This window comes from Carcharhinus amblyrhynchos, chromosome 2 (assembly GCF_965287045.1).
Source record: "Carcharhinus amblyrhynchos chromosome 2, sCarAmb.v2.hapA, whole genome shotgun sequence".
Taxonomy (NCBI): Eukaryota; Metazoa; Chordata; class Chondrichthyes; order Carcharhiniformes; family Carcharhinidae; genus Carcharhinus; species Carcharhinus amblyrhynchos.
This window is the reverse complement of record NC_137325.1, coordinates 137,082,139-137,100,546: the sequence shown is the minus strand read 5'-3', so window position 1 is coordinate 137,100,546 and position 18,408 is coordinate 137,082,139. Positions and strand designations below refer to the sequence as shown.

Genomic DNA, 18,408 nt, shown 5'->3' with positions numbered 1-18,408 from the left:
AGATCAACTTAATGCAAGGTAGGTCCATTCAAAAGTCTGATGGCACCAGGGAAGAAGCTATTTTTGAGTCAGTTGGTACGTGACCTCAGACTTTTGTATCTTTTTCCTGAGGGAAGAAGTTGGAAGAGGGAATATTCGGGGTGCGTGGGGTCCTTAATTATGCCGGTTGCTTTTCCTAGGCAGCGAGAAGTGTAGACAGAGTCGATGGATGGGAGGCCGATTTGCATGATGGATTGGGCTACATTCATGACCTTTTGTAGTTTCTTGTGGCCTTGGGCAGAGCAGGAGCCCATACCAAGTTGTAATACAACCAGAAAGAATGCTTTCTATGGTGCATCTGTAAAAGTTGGTGAGAGTCATATCTGACATGCCAAATTTCCTTCACCTTCTGAGAAAGTAGAGGCATTGGTGGGCTTTTTTAACTATTGTGTTGGCACAGGGGGGACCAGAACAGGCTGTTGGTGATCTGGAACCCTAGAAATTTTAAGTTCTCGACTCTTTCTACTTTGTCCTTGTTGATGTAGACAGGACATGTCTTCCACTACGTTTCTTGCAGTTGATGACTATCTCCTTCATTTTGTAGACACTGAGGGAGAGATTACTGTTGCCGCAGCAGTTCACCAGATTCTCTATCTCATTCCTGTACTCTGTCTCATCATTGTTTGAGATCCAACCCTCTACGGTGGTGTTGTCAGCAAACTTGAAAATTGGAGAAGAATTTGGCCACACAGTCATAGGTGTATAAGGAGTATAGTAGGGGGCTGAAACACAGCCTTCTGGGGCACTGGTGCTGAGGATGATTGTGGAGGTGGTGTTGTTCCCTAACCTGACTGATTGCGGTCCATGGGTCAAGAAGTTCAGGATCCAGTCACAGAGGGAGGAGCCGAGGCCCAGGCCAAGGCATTTGAAGATGAATTTCGTGGGAAAATCCTTCCATTTTTCTGCCAATGCCTTTCCAAACATAGGGCAAATCGATGAGAATATTTGAACGCAGGATTTTGTTATGATCTGGAATGCATTGTCTGTAAAGGTGATGGTGGAAGATGTTAGACGAGAACAACACTCAAGAAGCTGATCACTATCCAGGACAAAAGTTGTTTGTTTGGTTGACACCATATTCACCTCCTTAAGCATTCACTTCCTCCAACATTGGCTGTACCAGCTATAAGCTGGAAAGTAGCAAGTCACCAAACCTCTTTTGACAGCACATTCAAAAACCTAGAGGAACAAGGTCAGCAGGTCCCCTCCAAGCTATGTCCTGATCTGGAACGATATCACCATTCACTGCTGTCAGGTCAAAACCTTGGCACTCCCAACCTAACTGCAGTGTGGGTATACCTACAACAGATGGACAGTTGTTCATCACCACTTTTTGATTTGATTTATTATTATCACATGTATTAGCATACAGTGAAAAATATTGTTTCTTGTGCACTATAAAGACAAAGCATACCATTCATAAAGAAAGGTAATTAGGAACAAGCAACGAATGCTGGCCCAGTTAGTAACATTCATATCCCATGAACATTTTTAAAAGATTGGCCCCTGAGCCTTCGATATTCAGTAAACTGGCTCATGTTAACTGCAATACCTGTTCATTGAAATAAAAAGATTGCATAAGTCAAAAAACTCAACAATAATGGAGCAAAGGTCAAATTTTGCACTCAAACTCCTGTGTTGGGTCTACATTTTGGCCAATAACAAATCATCAACCTACAATTTTTCATGGCCTCTGGTCGTAGAATCCCTATAGTGTAAAAGGAGGTCATTCAGCCCATCAAGTCTGCACTGACCACAATCCCACCCAGGCCCTATTTCTGTAGCCCCACATTTGCCCTACTAATCCCCTGATACTAGGGTTAATTTAGCATGGCTAGTCCACCTAACCCGCACATCTTGGGCTGTGGCAAGAAACCGAAGCACCTGGAGGAAACCCACACAGGAACGGGGAGAATGTGCAAAATCCACAGTCACCCGAGGCCGAAATTGAACCTGGGTCCTTGGCGCTGTGAGTCAGCAGTGCTAACCACTGTGCTACCCCGATATGCGATTTACAAATACATACTCTCAATGCATGCCAGGAATGCAGCAGCAATCAATATCACTTCTCCTGGACAGGAACAAGTGACAACATGGAAAGTACCGGAGTTGCTGCCTGACTGGATGTGAGGCGAATTGGTGGTGATATAGTTAGCCAGGATGGCTGATGGTTCAAAGTAGCAAGGTGGGGCCTGTCCTTCTGCTCCACTCCATTTACAGGCTCACTGGACTCTGCTCCTTCCAATAAACCTAAATATTGCTCACTAGTCTCTGCCTCTTCACTGCAACAACGTTCCTCCTCACCCCCGCCAGAACCCAATTTCAACTCCATGCCCACAAATCCCGAGAACAACTCTGTGCTCACAAACCTCTACAACACACTCCAACCCCAGGCCAATATCTGATATTTCCATACGCAGCCCTTAACCTACCCGAAGAATACTGACACCCCATTGCAAGGAAGTCACAGTTTATTTATTAGTGTCACAAGTAGGCTTACATTAGCACTGCAATGAAGTTACTGTGAAAATCTCTGAGTCACCACACACCGGTGCCTGTTCGGGAGAATTTAGCACAGCCAATGCACCTAACTACCACGTCTGTTGGCTGGAGGGAGGAAACTGGGGCACCTGGAGGAAACCCACACAGACACCACACAGTGACCCAAGCTGGGAATTGAACCTGGGTCCCTGGTGCTGCGAGACAGCTGTGCTAACCACACTGCCACCCAGTCCCAGACTTCACAGTGACCCAATATTGGTAAGTCATCACCCCTGTTAATGACATGGGTGGAACATAGAACATAGAACATTACAGTGCAGAACAGGCCCTTCGGCCCACGATGTTGCGCCGACCAGTTACAAAAACAATGACCCTCTAACCTAAACCAATCCCTTTTCATCCATAAACCTATCCACGGATCTCTTAAACGCCCCCAAACTAGGTGCATTTACAACTGCAGCAGGCAGGGCATTCCAATCCCTCACCACCCTCTGGGTAAAGAACCTACCCCTGACATCCGTCCTATAACTACCCCCCTTAATTTAAAGCCATGGCCCCTCGTGCTAACTTTCTCCATCCAAGGAAAAAGGCTATCACTATCCACCCTATCTAAACCTCTAATCATCTTACATGTTTCAATAAGATCCCCTCTTAGCCGCCTTCTTTCCAGCGAAAACAACCCCAAATCCCTCAGTCTCTCCTCATAGGACTTCCCCTCCATACCAGGCAACATCCTGGTAAACCTCCTCTGCACCCTCTCCAAAGCCTCCACATCCTTCCTATAATATGGGGACCAGAACTGCACACAGTACTCCAAGTGCGGCCGCACCAGAGTTGTGTACAGTTGCAACATGACGCTGCGACTCCTAAATTCAATCCCCCTACCAATAAACGCCAAGACACCGTATGCCTTCCTAACAACCCTATCTACTTGATTCCCAACTTTCAGGGATCTATGTACACATACACCCAGATCCCTCTGTTCATCCACACTATTCACAGTCCTCCTGTTAGCCCTATACTCGACACATCTGTTATTCCTGCCAAAGTGAATTACCTCACACTTCTCCGCATTAAACTCCATCCGCCACCTCTCGGCCCAGCTCTGCAACCTGTCTAAGTCTCCCTGCAAACTATGACACCCTTCCTCACAACATCACTGCTCACGTAAAGCCTTCTGAGCTACTGTGTACAATATCCCGGTTTGATTAAAAAATGCTCCAGATATTATTCTGTACCACCACCAAACGCCAGTGGATCTCCCTCCACCATCACCAACTGAAGTGAAGCTCAAAACAGGAACTTAATTTTGATCTGATGATGTTTCAGTGGATGCTCCAGCAGCAGATTCAGATAATGATTCCCTTCTCTTTTGCTAAGTAGTATCTGGCCCACTGAAACCATTTCCCAAATGTCCAGGGAGAATTGGCAACTGTGAACTTGTGGGATTTGGTGACAGCGATGATACTCTAGCATACTGAGGTAACCATAGAACATTACAGCACAGAAACAGGACCTTTGGCCCTTCATGGCTGTGCCGAACCATTTTTCTGCCTAGTCCCATTGACCCGCACCTGGACCCTATCCCTCCACACCCCTCTCATCCACGTACCTATCCAAGTTTCTCTTAAATGTTAAAAGTGAGCCCGCTTTCACCACTTCATCTAGCAGCTCATTCCACACTCCCACTACTCTGTGTGAAGAAGCCCCCCCAATATTCCCTTTAAACTTTTCTCCCTTCACCCTTAACTCATGTGCTCTAGTCTTTTTCTCCCCTAGCCTCAGTGGAAATAGCCTGCTTGCATTCACTCTATCTATACCCATCATAATCTTATACACCTCTATCAAATCTCCCCTCATTCTTCTACGCTCTAGGGAATAAGTCCTAACCTATTCAGCCTTCCCTTCTCACCCCACAAATCAGGGGTAACGAACACAACCACTGCCCAGTCCATGTTGTAAGGTTTCAATTCCCAAAACAACCAGAAATGAATAGAGTTAATGATTTCACAGTACTGACATATTATCAAAGGTTCTTTATTGTTATAAGAATACATGAAGTTTCATTTTCCAAACGGCTGGAGGAAGTTCCTTCAGATTGTCTTTGTAACTGAGTCACTTGCGAGTTTTTGTTTCAATAAATCAAAGCCTGCATATAAATTTACTTGTACAGACAATGTTACAAAGAGATAGTTTTGTTATCCAGCAACAGCTTAGGGCGCGCAATCCTTCACAGTGAAACGCTCTGATGCTCCCTACATTACGTTGTACTTATTTATATATTAAATTTCCCATTTGTAATATGCTCTCCTTATTTGGACATCACTGTAGTTATACCTGCAACTGGATGCTTCTACCACTAGATGGAGTTTGCAGATACCAACACACACATTAGTTTAATCCCAACCTGTCCAATAAATTCTGCATCTCCATGTCCCCACCTCAATCTTTTCAGAAAACACTGCAATATCTTTCCTCTGAGTACATATGTAATTTTCTTTTGAAAGTTACTCCTCAATCTGCTTCCAGTGCCTTTCAGGTAGATTAATTCTAATCTCCCCACTGCTTAGAGTAAGAAAAAAATCCAGTTTCTTTTATCTCTTTGCTTAACTGTGAATCCCCTCATCCCTGGCATCATTCTCATAAATCTCCTCTGTACCCTCTCCACTGCCTCAAGTGAGATGTCAGAAATAAGACTCAAAACTCCAACTGAGGCCAAACCAGCGTCCTTTAAAAATTGAGGAACTTGGTCACTTTTGTATTTTATTCTTAAAGCCGACAATCCTTTAAAATACTTTAAAAAAAACCTCACCAACTCCATCCACTTTCAAAGCAGATCTTTCGATATTCAAAATGTTACAGATCTGACGTAGATTTACCAAACAAGTTTTTCAAAAACTTCCTTCAGAAACTTGATTCTTTTTGAGTTTCATGTTTTATCCATTATTTTAAAGTTCTAAGTTTATTAGTGTCACAAGAAAGCTTACATTAACACTGCAATGAAGTTGTGTGAAATCCCGTAGTCGCTACTTCAGTGCCTGTTCAGGTGCATTGAGGGAGAATTTAGCATGGCCAATACACCTAACCAGCACATCTTTTGGATTGTGGGAGGAAACCAGAGTACCCGGAGGAAACCCACACAAACATGGGGAAAATGTACAAACTCCAGACAAGCTGGAAATCAAACTTAGGTCCCTGGTGCTGTGGAGCAGCAGTGCTAACCATTGTGCCAATCTTTGGTTAAAGTGCAACTGTCCTCCACTTGGATAGAGATTTGGATCAAATGTTTGAGGCAAAGACTTGAGGACAGGAAACAGCTCGTCTGATGGGCACTTCAGCTCTGTACTTCTGGCATCCAACCAGTCAACATTCTTGCAAATATTTCTCGTTTTTTGTAAATTCCTAATAGGTTCAGCTTCAAACTTGGCTCATCCTACATACCCACTATATTGAAATCCAGGACTCAAAACTTTGGGGTAACCAAAGTAATGTTGCAATCAACTTAAAAACCCAAACCTGGCCTCACCTAACAAAATTCCCCATTTAACTCAATCACCACATTAGTTGCATTCTGAGCCAGAAGCTTTTCACTCAGGTTTTACATCTTAAATTAATGTGCAAAAAGGAATTAATAGATTGCCCAAAGGTTATAGAGATTTAACATAGTAGAAAGGTTTCTCTGTGACGTCTCATTTCACTTTGTGTTGTTCAAATTAGGGTAAAATTAGACTGAAATCTACATGCTTTAGAAAGTCAGATAAAACATTGACTGAGTTGGCAAAGTAACAATTAACAAGGGTTTGGTTGCCTAGGATGCTGCAATGTTGCAGCCTTTCTAAAAGCTCAATCTTGAGAGATAGTCAGTAACTTTATTTTTAAGAAGCGGGTTGATGGGTTCTTGATAAGAGAGGGGATTAAGGGTTATGGGGAGAGGGCGGGAAAGTGGAACTGAGCCACAACAGATCAGCCATGATCTTATTGAATGGCGGGGCAGGCTCGAAGGGCTAGATGGCCTACTCCTGCTCCTATTTCTTATGTTCTTATGTTCTTATGTTTACTGTAAATGTTTTTCTTCTAATAATTGAGCTTGTTGAGGTATAGGCCGCCATGAAATGCTGCCTGTGTGACATAGCTATTCTAAGCTACAATAAACACATATTTTACCCAGTGGATGAGCAGATTTTCAGCAGTTTTCCATGAAAGTTGCAGTTCACAATTGTTGCTGTTTAATCACATTTTAAGTGCATTTTTTAAAGGAAGCTGTTTGACGGTTTTCATGGTGACAGCAGCAACATTGAGAAGATGACTTCATAGTTGCATCTTCTAAAAATTGCTCTAAAAAGAGCAGTCATTATCTTAAGTGATGCTGAGAAGAACGGGTAGGCCTCAATCCAATATTGAGGCTCTAGGCCTATCTATCCATCACGCTATGGCGTATAAAGACATATCGAGAAGAGGGATGAGCCAGCTCCACCAATACCCTCAAGACAGCAGCCTCACCGCAGCATCTGACCATCTTTATGACCCATTCTGCACTGTCAACCAAGCAGCAGCAACAACAGCTACCAACCTACTTCATTCTCTGAGGGTTGTCTCTGGAACTCTTGCCAATGGCAGTGGAAGCAGAATCTTTAAGGGCAGAACAGGAGATTCTTGATTAACAAGGGTATGGAAGATTAACAGGAGTAAGCAGGAATGTGGGTTTAAGGTTAGTCAGATCAGTCATGATCTATGGAGTGGCAAGGAAGCCCGAGGGGCTGAGTAGTCCACTCCTGCTCCTAATGTGTGTGTGTGTACTGTTAATGGTGTGTCATATTTCCCATTTCCCTTTCACCTGTTAGTCAGACAACAGGCAACTACACTCCTGAAATATCCAAGCCTACCAGTTTTTCCTGAAGGAACAGGTAACAACTGCTCTTTTCAGGACCAAGTCTACATAGTGCAACTGTAAAATCTTCTTGCTCAAGTTCAGGCATTTCTCTTGCTGTTCTGCACCACCTTCTTCCTAACTGCAAAGTTGTTGCTATGTTGCAGTGACATGGCTTCCAATCGGGCTGAACTCTCAAATAGTTTGCAGCATTCAAGTGAGGTGAGATTAAAATATTTTTATTGCATTTTTAACCGATCACAGTAATATTTTCATTGTGTCGTAAATAGCATTGCCCAAGGTTGTAAGACCAATAGGCATCGCAACAAATTTATAGTCGAGAGACAAACTAAGCCTTCCTCATCTTTAACTTAAAAACATTAATATTTTGCATTACTTCAGGCAAACAAAATTTCATTACATCTATCCATGTACTAAATCCCACTTTTTATTAACTGGCAAATACCCTGTGTGTACGAATTACAACAAAGGATGGAATAGGACATTTTATAAATCCTCCAGCAGAGTTTTTGCAAATTGTTGGGGGGGAAAAGAACATGAAATGCAATTTCCTTGAAAACAATGACAAATGCTACCCAGTGGAAGTTTTAAAGGCAGTCCGTGTGAATATTTATGCATTAGTTTCAACCTACATAAATAATTATTTCAGGATGGTCTGCTTAAAAAGTAGATAATATATAGCAGTCGTACTACTGCAGATTGTCAATAGCTACATCAATTTTATGTTTCTAAATAACATTTGAGTGAATGGTAATTTCATAAATACATATAAAAATCTGTTTTGTTGCATTGCATTTTTAGAGACCTCTCAAGTTTTAACCTTAACCTGCTGAAAACCCATTTAAATACACAATAGAAACCTGAACGCAGCAAGCTAATGACTTTTAATTAATGAATGTTGTTTTCAACTTAAAAAATGTTAGAAACAAAAAAAGCAGATGTCAGTCAACTCCCCCTTCCCCAACAAGCTCCATGCTCAAGAGCAAGAATGAGGTGTAAGCATCATCTTAAATACAACTCGTCTCGATTGATTTAAAATACCTTTGTACAGCAAGTCTAGTAAAAACTTAATACAGCATTTTTCTACCAGCAAGTATTAAAAACAAATCAGTTTGCTGCTAATGTTTATTTACAAGTGTACATACAACATGAAGAAAAACACTGATATATCCAAGCCCATTTGTGTAAATAGTAGTGTAACAATATGCACTTTTCAGTTTACAATCAACTACTTCCAATTGACATTCACGCTACATGAAGAATGAATGCTGGCAAATGATTATTCACTGCCCATGTCAAGAAATACAATATACAATCTGAAAAATATGAATTGCTTTTTTAAGTTTTTTTATGCCGAAGTGAAGCTGTTTGCAAAAAAAGGGTCAGAGTTCAACTTAAGTGAGGAAAGATAAAGGAAGTCTCTGACCATCTGTAGAACTGGTAAAAAGGCATAGTTTTTATTTCAAGGGAAAAGTGGCAGCATGCCTCTTCAAGTGGAGCAGTTTCACCGGCAGCTTCAGGGCTCACATTACAGAGCATGAAGACTTCGCTTGCTGACAACCTCCATCTGCCCTTTCAGCCTCCATAATTATTCGCTTAAAGACCTCAACCGCAGTCTGAAAAGAAAATGCAGGACAATTAATCGAAATACCTTTTTTTTGCCAGGATACCACAAATTCTGTAGGACAGTCAAATGTCTTTAGAGTCAATACATATTCATGAGAATTTGAGCAGCATTTCCATTTTTTGGCTCTGTTCCAATATTTCTCTTGTGCGCATTGCCTAAGATCACAAATCAGTTCTAATCAACCAGGGATACTCAATATGCTCACTTGCCCACTGAACTGAGACATGAATCATGGAATTCACCTGCTCTTTGGGACAGAAGAAACAGACTATCAATTGAGTTTTAGTAGATGCAGCGGCAAAATTCGTCAGAACAAGAATGCTTAATTTGTATCTTTCCCAAGTGGAAAAAATATAAGAAAAGCAACACTGGGCTAACTAAACCCAGACCACTGTCTCCAACATTAAACATACATATCAAATTTTGTCTAATGATCGTGGAATCTATGTACAATCTGTCACTTTTTAACAAGTGCAGAAAAAGAATCTGAAAGAGATACCCAAAGTTGCATGCCTTTGGCTGGACACTGAGGTTAGTTAACTGTCAGTGACATCCTGTGGGAATATTCCCTTCTGTCCTGTCCCCTCAATCATGCATTCACCAAATTGCATATGTTTGCCATCATTTAAATTACGTCAATGGTTTCAACCAGACAGCCTTGTAACAGATTTGAGATTCAAATCCATTCAAAGTCAAATCCAAGCACCTTTATTGACTTACTTCAGTGCCAAGACAGAAACAGATATGAACCGATTCTGCAGGAGCACGAAATATTCAGCCGTGGTCTTATTGAATGGTGGAGCAGGCTTGAGAAGCCAGATGGCCTACTCCTGCTCCTAATTCTTACGTTCTTCTCTGATGTTTCTTGAGAATTCAAATAGATACTCAGGAGAACTAAATTTTGAATCTGCTAGAAGCACAAAGCGGCCTAAGTGTAAACACAGAGCACAGTTTTAAGATAACATTTAGGGTAGATTTCTGATGTCACGCCATTCTGATTTGGACAGATATCTTTGTCCATCCGTGGGCTGAAATCCTGGAACTTCCTACCTAATACTATATAGTGTTGATATAAGATTGAAGATTGCCATAAACTGCTGCAAAGAATAACTGGAAACATACTAATAACTGTGGATTTGCCTGCACTGTCATATCCCAAGAAATAAATAAAAATACAAATCTGCTTATAAGGAAGTTAATGGAGCAGGAGAACAAATTTCTACCACATCTTTCCTCACTGTTGATATCTGCATCATGAATTATCTTGTGCATTTTAAAATATTTTCACATCAGATGCTATGGAAACCTAACATATTTTAATATAAAAGGTCAAGTGCCTTTCACAATCTCAGGACATCCCAAAGCACTTTATAACTGATAGCACAGTGGCACGCAGTGCTGCCTCACAGCGCTAGGGACTCGGGTCCAATTCCTGCCTTGGGTGTTTGCCTGTGTGGAATTTGCATGTTCTCCCTGTGTCTGTGAGGGTTTCCTCCAGGTGCTCCAGTTTCCTCCCACAGTCCAAAGATGTGCAGGTTAGGTGGACTGGCCATCCTAAATTGCTTTAGTGTCAAAAGAATTAGTGAGGGTGCAGGAATAAGGTTTAAGTGGGATTATTGTCGGTGCAGGCTCAATGAGCTGAATGGCCTCCTTCTGCACTGTAAGGTTCTATGATTCTATGAAATATTTCTTAAGCACTATAGAAATACAGCAGCCAACTTCCACAATTAGCAATATGAAATTGCTCAGATGATCTAGTTTGATGTGTTGGCTGTGACTCCATTGTTGGTCTTTAAAATAGTGTTGTGGGATCTCGAGCATTCATCCAAGAGAGAAAACAGAGCTATTGTTTAATGCTTCATCTGCTCAACAGTGCAGCTCCCCTCCAGTACAACATTCGAGTGAGACACGTGAACTAACAACCTTATGTATCACATGCCTCCTACTAAGTCACATTCTGTGGATATCATGGTTCCAGACTACTTAAATATGAAATTTCAAATAGCCAATTTAGCAAGACCAGGTAAGGACAGCAGATTTCCTTTCTCTAAAGGACATTGGTGAACCAGGTGGGGTTTTACTACAACTGACAATTGTTTCATTGTTATCACTGGACTTCAATTTCAGATTTTTTATTGAATTCAGTTTTCACGATCTCGCCATGGTAGGATTCAAACCCAGATTCCCGGAGCATTACCCTTGGTCTCTGGGTTTCTAGTCAAGCAACAATACCACTACGCCATTGCTTCCCCACAACTGTCCACCTATCCATAACCAGCAAACGGGGAATGGGAAATTGAGACATTGTGGTAATGTCACTGGATCAATAATACAGAGGCCCAGGTTAAAGTTCTGGTTGAAGGGTTTAAATCCAATTATGTCAGTGGTGGAATTTAAATTCAACTAATAAGTTTAGGTTTAGTTATTAGTGTCACAAGGAGGCTTACATGAACACTGCAATGAAGTTACTGTGAAAATCCCCTAGTTGTCACATTTTGATGCCTTTTCGGGTACACTGAGGGAGAATTTAGTACGGCCAATGCACCTCACCAGCACATCTTTCGGACTGTGGAAGGAAACCAGAGCACCTGGAGGAAACCCACACAGACACACAGAGAACCTGCAGACTCCAGGCAGACAGTGATCCAAGCCGGGAATCAAACCCAGGTCACTTGCACAGTGAGGCAAAAGTGCTAACCACTGTGCCATACAATATCATAGATTTTTATAACAATCAATCTGGTTCAGTTATGTCCTTTCGAGAAGGATATCTACCATCCTGTCTGACCTACATGCGACTCTAGAGCCACAAAATTGTGACCAACTCTTATGTGCCCTCTGAAATGGCCTAGCAGATCACTCAGTTCAAGGGCAATTAGGGATGGGCAACATCTACATCCCATAAAAAACTAATTCCAATCACAAAGTTGTTCCAAGGAAAATACTTCTTGAAATCGCGAGCTGACAGTAGTTAGTTACTTGCATTGAAATAGGGCTATTTAGATTACTCCCTGATTGTTTAAAAAGCTGTAACAAGTCAGAATGATTCAATTTCCTTAGTGTCACTGCTAGGATCAAGCAAACAAAACTCTTGCCAAGTACCAGCAATCACCTTCTCTTAACCAATGAATTGGTACTCCCCCACGACAAACACTACATAATTGTGCCCAAACCCTGATCCCAAAATCTACGGAAAATCAGCAAATGCCCATTTTCACATCCTGATACAAGGAGGGGCACAGACAGAGTCAGGGAGAGAGAGACTAAAACAGCCACTGTGGTGAAAAGCAGAAATCTTTTTATGTTAGCCACCAAGCAAGATGCTGGTGAGCACTGATTCTCTGTTCCATGAGACTTGCAGATATTTACAAATTAAGGAATTATGGAGTCAGAGTCATGCAGTACGAAAGAGGCCATTCAGCCCATAGAGTCTACACTGACTAAACTACATAAGCGCAGGCTTGTTGGGCCGAAGGTCCTGTTTCCTGTGTTGTGTTGTTCTTTGCAAACCCAATTTCCAGCACTCAGCCAATAGCCTTGAATGGTATGACATTTCAAGTGATTCGCCACATACTTTTTAAAAGGTGGTGAGGTTTCCTGGTGTCCAGCCATTCATTGAGTTCTCGCTTATTGTCTTACTCCTGCCAAAGTGCATCACCTTGCACTTTTCAGGGTTAAATTCCATCTGCCACTGATCTGCTCATCTGACCAACTCATTTATATCTTCCCACAGCCCAAGACATTTTTCCTCACTATTCACCAACCTGCAATCTTAGTGCTATCTGCAAACTTATCACTCCCTCACATTCTCATCTATACACATCACAATGAAGAGACTGATTCCTATGGTACCTCACTGGACACTAATCATACAAACAGTGCAATGCTCAGGGAACCTGGGCTCAAATCTTACCACAGCAGATGGCAAAATTTGCATTCAATAAGAACATGGAATTAAAAGTCTAATGATGACCATGAAATTTTGGGGGCAGATGGTGATACAGTGATTAGCACTGCTGCCTCACAGCGCTAGAGATCCAGGTTCAATTCCACATAGAGTTTGCATGTTCTCCATGTGTGGGTTTCCTCCTGGTGCTCTGGTTTCCTCCCACAGTCCAAGTGAGGTGAATTAGACTGGCCATGATCAGTGCACGGGGTTATAGGTACAGGGATAAGACGAGGGAAGTGGGTCTACGTAACTCTTTCGGTGCCTACTCACTGAGCCCAATGGCCTCCTTCTGCATGTTGGGATTCTATGATCCATCAAAGGAGCTTGCTGAAAAGTCAGGAGCGTGGAACTTAATCTTCTGGGCTACTTTACTGCTGGGAGTCTGGTGTAAAGTAAAAATGGATCAAAATATTTCAGGTGTGTTAGTTAATGGAGAAGCACCTTTTCTGTGTTTTGGTGTAATAACTATCTGTTGATTCAGGTTTAGTCTCTGTTGATTTTAATTTATTACAGTAACAGTCTCAAAATGTGAAATTCTTTGAATCTTGTCCCATGATTCTGTCAGCTGCTAGGAAATGAATTTATCTTTATAAATGTCACTGGTCTCTAAGGGAATCATAACTGCCATAGGGAATAGTTGAGATGAATAGCATCAAGGAAAAGCTACAGAAGCATGAGGAAGAAATTAAAAGCAGGATATGCTGATGGGATAAGACATTGTAGGATAGAGGAGGTTGGTGCACACCATTAATTATTTAGATTAAATGGCTAGTTTCTGTGCAGTAAATTCTAGGTAATAGTTAATGAGTATTCAAAATCACCAACTGGCTTTTTGGAACACTGCCTTTTGTCACTTTTCATCTTTGATTTTGTTTTGCAATCTGGAGTACAGCTGACCTTTTAAAATTAAAAACAGAGGAACTAAAACTTGTGGGTCTACAAACATCTTTGTATCCAGTCAAGTAAATTTTTGTTAGTTGTTGCTTTGCAATTGCTAAGAACCGTGATTCTATTCAGCTCGAGAATGTTATGGCTGCTCAGATTGCCCCAGAATGTTAAATGTGCCAAATACAACTCCATCTTCAAGAATTTTAATGGTAACAGTGAAGAAAAATTCCAGTACTGTATCATTAGGCTGGGTACGGACCTTAAACACAAAGCAGTTCACGCACGCTACCTTGTGTGCCTACGCTGTGTTTATGCAGCAGAAGTGATACTGCAGAGTCACGATGATCTGGCAGTGCTCCACACTGATTTACTTCAGCCTTGTAATTAGGAGGGCTATTGCATTTTAGAGTTTTTGCAGACTAACCCTTCAAGCTCATAGGGAAGGATGCCAGATTCGATTATATGCTTATCCTGCCATTAAACCGGTCACATCAGAGCTGAAGGAATCAAATGAAACTGGGTAACATACACTGCAGAAGCCTGTCGGGGTCATATTAAAGCTGACCTATGGATCTCTGCCACCACACAGGTTAACACTGATTTCCAGAGGTTGAATAGATTACAGAAACAAAACCTTGAAACTCTGCCTTCAGGATTTTCTTCTGTTCTATGCTGTTCAAAGATGTAAGACACTAAGCAGTTCTGCAAGAAGAAAACTTTTCTGCTTAAATTTAAATCTGCGTGTGCATTCTCAAATTACAATAAATACTGTACTAATGAATCTTCTGTGCCATTGCTTAGTGAGCTGGGAGATAAATTGTCTTCTGAGGCACGCAATATTTCTTAACTTTGAAAAGCACAGCATCCACATCAAGATATACAAGGCTGGAGTTAGGTGCTCAACGCAGGGTATTATTTTGGGGGAGGGCAGAGGAGGAGTACTAAATTTGCAACACCAAAGAGGGCTTTAGTGGGATAGGGTGGTTTACAAGGGTTAAATCAGTGTTCCTGGGGATTTTGCTGCACTGCACTAAGTTTGATTTGATTTATTGCCACATATATTAACAGTGAAAAGTATTGTTTTTTGCACACTATACAGACAAAACATACCATTCAGAGAACAAAAGGGGAGACTGGAGAATGTAATGTTACCAGTCATAGCTAGGATGCACAGACAGATCAACTTAATGCAAGATAGCTCCATTCAAAAATCTGATGGCAGCAGGGAAGAAGCTATTCTTGAATCGATAGGTATGTGACCTCAGACTTTTGTATCTTTTTCCCGATGGAAGAAGATGGAGGTATGTCTGGGGTGCGTGGGTCCGTGGTTATGCTGGCGAGAATACAAGTACAGGATATACTTTGAGGCAGTATGCTGTTCGCCCATTGACGCTGATGAGGACCACGACATCATTAGTCATTTTGAGGCTGGATGCGATGTGTCCGAAGATGACTGATCAGGCCAATTCGGGCACGGAATGTCCTGGCATATATTGGACAGACTTGGGTAGGCACTGTAGTTGTTGCGCTGCTGGCTCTGATCTTGTGCAGCTCGCGTTTAAGTTGTGCTTCAGCAATGCACCTTGCTTCATAAACTTGACAGCCCTTGGGGATAAGGCAGCACCAGGTAGAGCAGTTTTGTGCCAGCTTTCCCAGGTGGTTGTGTCTATGTCAAGCGACTTCAGGGAGGCCTTGTGTCTTTGTAACATTTCTTCTGCCCTCCATGCCAGCATCTTCCACCAGATAGTTCTCCAAAAAGCAGCTGCTTGGGTATGTACTCGTCTAGCACCCAGACCTGCCCACTGGGTCTGCACTCTTATCAACAGTGTGTGGACTGATGGTAGACTTGCTCTAGAGAACACTTCAGTGTCGGGTACTTTGTCTTGCCATCTGATGCGTAATATTCTGCGAAGACAAGTCATGCGGAAATGATTGAGCTGTCTTGCATGCCTTCAATACACAGTCCACGTTTCACAGGCATACAGGAGGGTAGTGAGTACCATGGCACTATGGACCTTCAGTTTTGTTGATGGACTGATTCCTCGATGCTCCCATACAGTGGAGCGCAGTAAAGTAGAACTTGCCTTTGCTATTCTGCAGTTAACTTCTGCATCAACAGTCACTGCTTGGGAGAGGGTGCTGCCAAGATTAAGTGAACTGGTCCACTGTTTCTGCCCTTTGATTGTGATTATGGGTTCTGTGTACAGTGCATGACCTCGGTCTTTTTAATGTTGATGGTGAGTCCAAAGTTGTCACAAGCTGTGGAAAATTTATCCACACTGATCTGCATCTCTGGCTTTGAACTAGTATATAGGGCGCAGTTATCGACAAAGACAAAGTCTCTCAGAACAGTCTCCTTCACTTTGGTAATAGCTTGAAGTCTCCTCAGGTTGAAGAGCCTCCCATCTACTCTGTACTTAAGGCTGATTCCAGCAACACTGTCCTGGAAGGCATCATTCAACATGGCAGCAAACATCATGCTGAACAGTGTAGGTTCAAGCACACAGCCCTGTTTGATGCCATTGATGACTGGGAATGCCTCAGAGGATTCTCTACCATCCAGTACTCTGGCCATCATGGAAATGATGTGGGTATGCCGGCGTTGGACTGGCGTAAACACAGTAAAAAGTCTGACAACAACACCTGACGAAGAGGGTGTCCCTCGAAAGCTTGTGAGTATATTATCAAATAAATAGGTTGGACTAAAACCTGGTGTTGTCAGACTTTTTACATCATGGAAATGGCATACTATCTGAATGAATTTGGGGGGACAGCCAAACTTTTTCACGATCCTCCACAGGCCTTTCTGGCTGACAGTGTCAAAGGCTTCCGCGAGGTCAAAGGTTGTGTAGAGCTCGCGATTCTGCACCTGACACTTCTCCTGAAGTTGGCACGCAGCAAAAATCATGTCAATAGTCCTGCGATCTTTGCGGAAGCCACACTGTGGCTCTGGAAGCAGGCCCAGTTCCAGATGAGTGACAAGACAATTTAGCAGGACTCTTGTGAGGGTTTTTCCTGTGATGGAGAGCAGCGAGATTTCTCGGTGGTTGTCGCATACTTGCTGATTGCCCTTCCTCTTGTAGCGGTAAATGATGGATGCATCTTTAAGTTCCTGAGAAATGGGTCCTTGCTTCCAAAAGGACTGAAACAACTCTGAGCTTCTCGATAAGTACAGGACCAGCAGCTGCTTTGTAGGTCTCTGCGGGTATGGCATCTGCCCCTGGGGCTTTGCCACTGGATAGCTGGCTGACAGCTTTCGTGACTTCGGCTACTACCGGTGGGTCATCCATGGCGCTGTTGATATCAACCTGGGGAGTCCTGTCTATTGCCTCATCGTTAATAGATGACGGTCGGTTGAGGATGGCTTTAAAGTGCTCAGCCCATCTCTGCAAGATCTGAGCCCTCTCTGTAATGACAGTTGTACCATCTGGACTCAGGAGGGGGCAACTTCCGAGAGATTGAGGTCTGTAGAGAGTGTTGAGGGCTTCAAAGAACCATTTCAAGTCATTTCTGTCAGCGTATAGCTGTATTTCATCTGCCTTGGCACTCAGCCAGGCATCCTGCATTTTACACAGTTTATTTTGGCCCATCCAACGAGCACTGATAAAAGCATTTTTCTTGGCAGCTGATGATGGGTCATTCTGACAGGCTCAATGAAGATGGTGCTTTTCAACAAGTAGAGCCTGTATCTCCTCATCAAACCAGTTATGCTGCTTGTGGGTAGAGAGCCCGAGCATGAGGCAGTATAAGGCTCTAGTCAGACCCCATTTGGAGTATTGAGAGTTTTGGGCCCCATATCTAAGAAAAAAATGTACTGGCCTTGTCAAGGGTCCAGAGGAGGTTCACAAGAATGATTCCCGGAATGAAGAGCTGGTTGTAAGAGGGATGATTGAGGACTTTGGGTCTGTATTTGTAGAAGTTTAGAGGATGACAGGGGATCTTATTGAAACTTACAGGATACTGAGAGGCCTAGATAGAGTGGAGGATAGGATGTTTCCATTAGTAGCAAAAACTAGAACCAGACAGCACAACCTCAGGCTAAAGGGACAATCCTTCAAAACAGAGATGAAGAGGAATTTCTTCAGCTAGAGTGGTGAATCTGTTACAGAAGACTGTGAAGGCCTGGTCATTGAGTTCTTTAAGAGAGATAAATAGGTTCTTGATTAATGGGGGGGGGGGGGGCTGCAGAGGTTATGGAGAAAAGGCAGGAGAGTGGGGATGAGAAAAATATCAGCCATGATTGAATGGTGGAGCAGACTCGAGAAGCCTAATTCTCCTATGTCTTGTGGCTTCTTGCCCGAGGCAGTGGCAAGCATAGACAGAGTCAATGGATGGGAGGCTGGTTTGAATGATGGACTGGGCTATATTCACAATCCTTTATAGTTCCTTGCGGTCTTGGGCAGAGCAGGAGCCACAGCAAGTTGTAATACAAACAGAAAGAATGTTTCTAGGTGCATCATACGGTGAGATGGTGGAGGAACTTTTGTGATTTGCACAGTGGTGGAGGGTAGGGGA

The 18,408-nt window shown here is 42.6% G+C and overlaps 1 protein-coding gene across 1 annotated transcript in view; it reads right to left on the bottom strand.

The window, feature by feature from the left end:
* Positions 1-7,631: 7,631 nt before the first annotated feature.
* The window catches only part of rheb (Ras homolog, mTORC1 binding), a 94,600-nt gene continuing 83,823 nt past the window's right edge, over positions 7,632-18,408 (bottom strand). Inside the window, exon 8 of the mRNA XM_080213183.1 lies at positions 7,632-9,045. Within this exon, the coding sequence (XP_080069309.1) occupies positions 8,953-9,045 (93 nt within the window). The 3' untranslated portion in view covers positions 7,632-8,952. The remainder of the gene's footprint in view (positions 9,046-18,408) is intronic.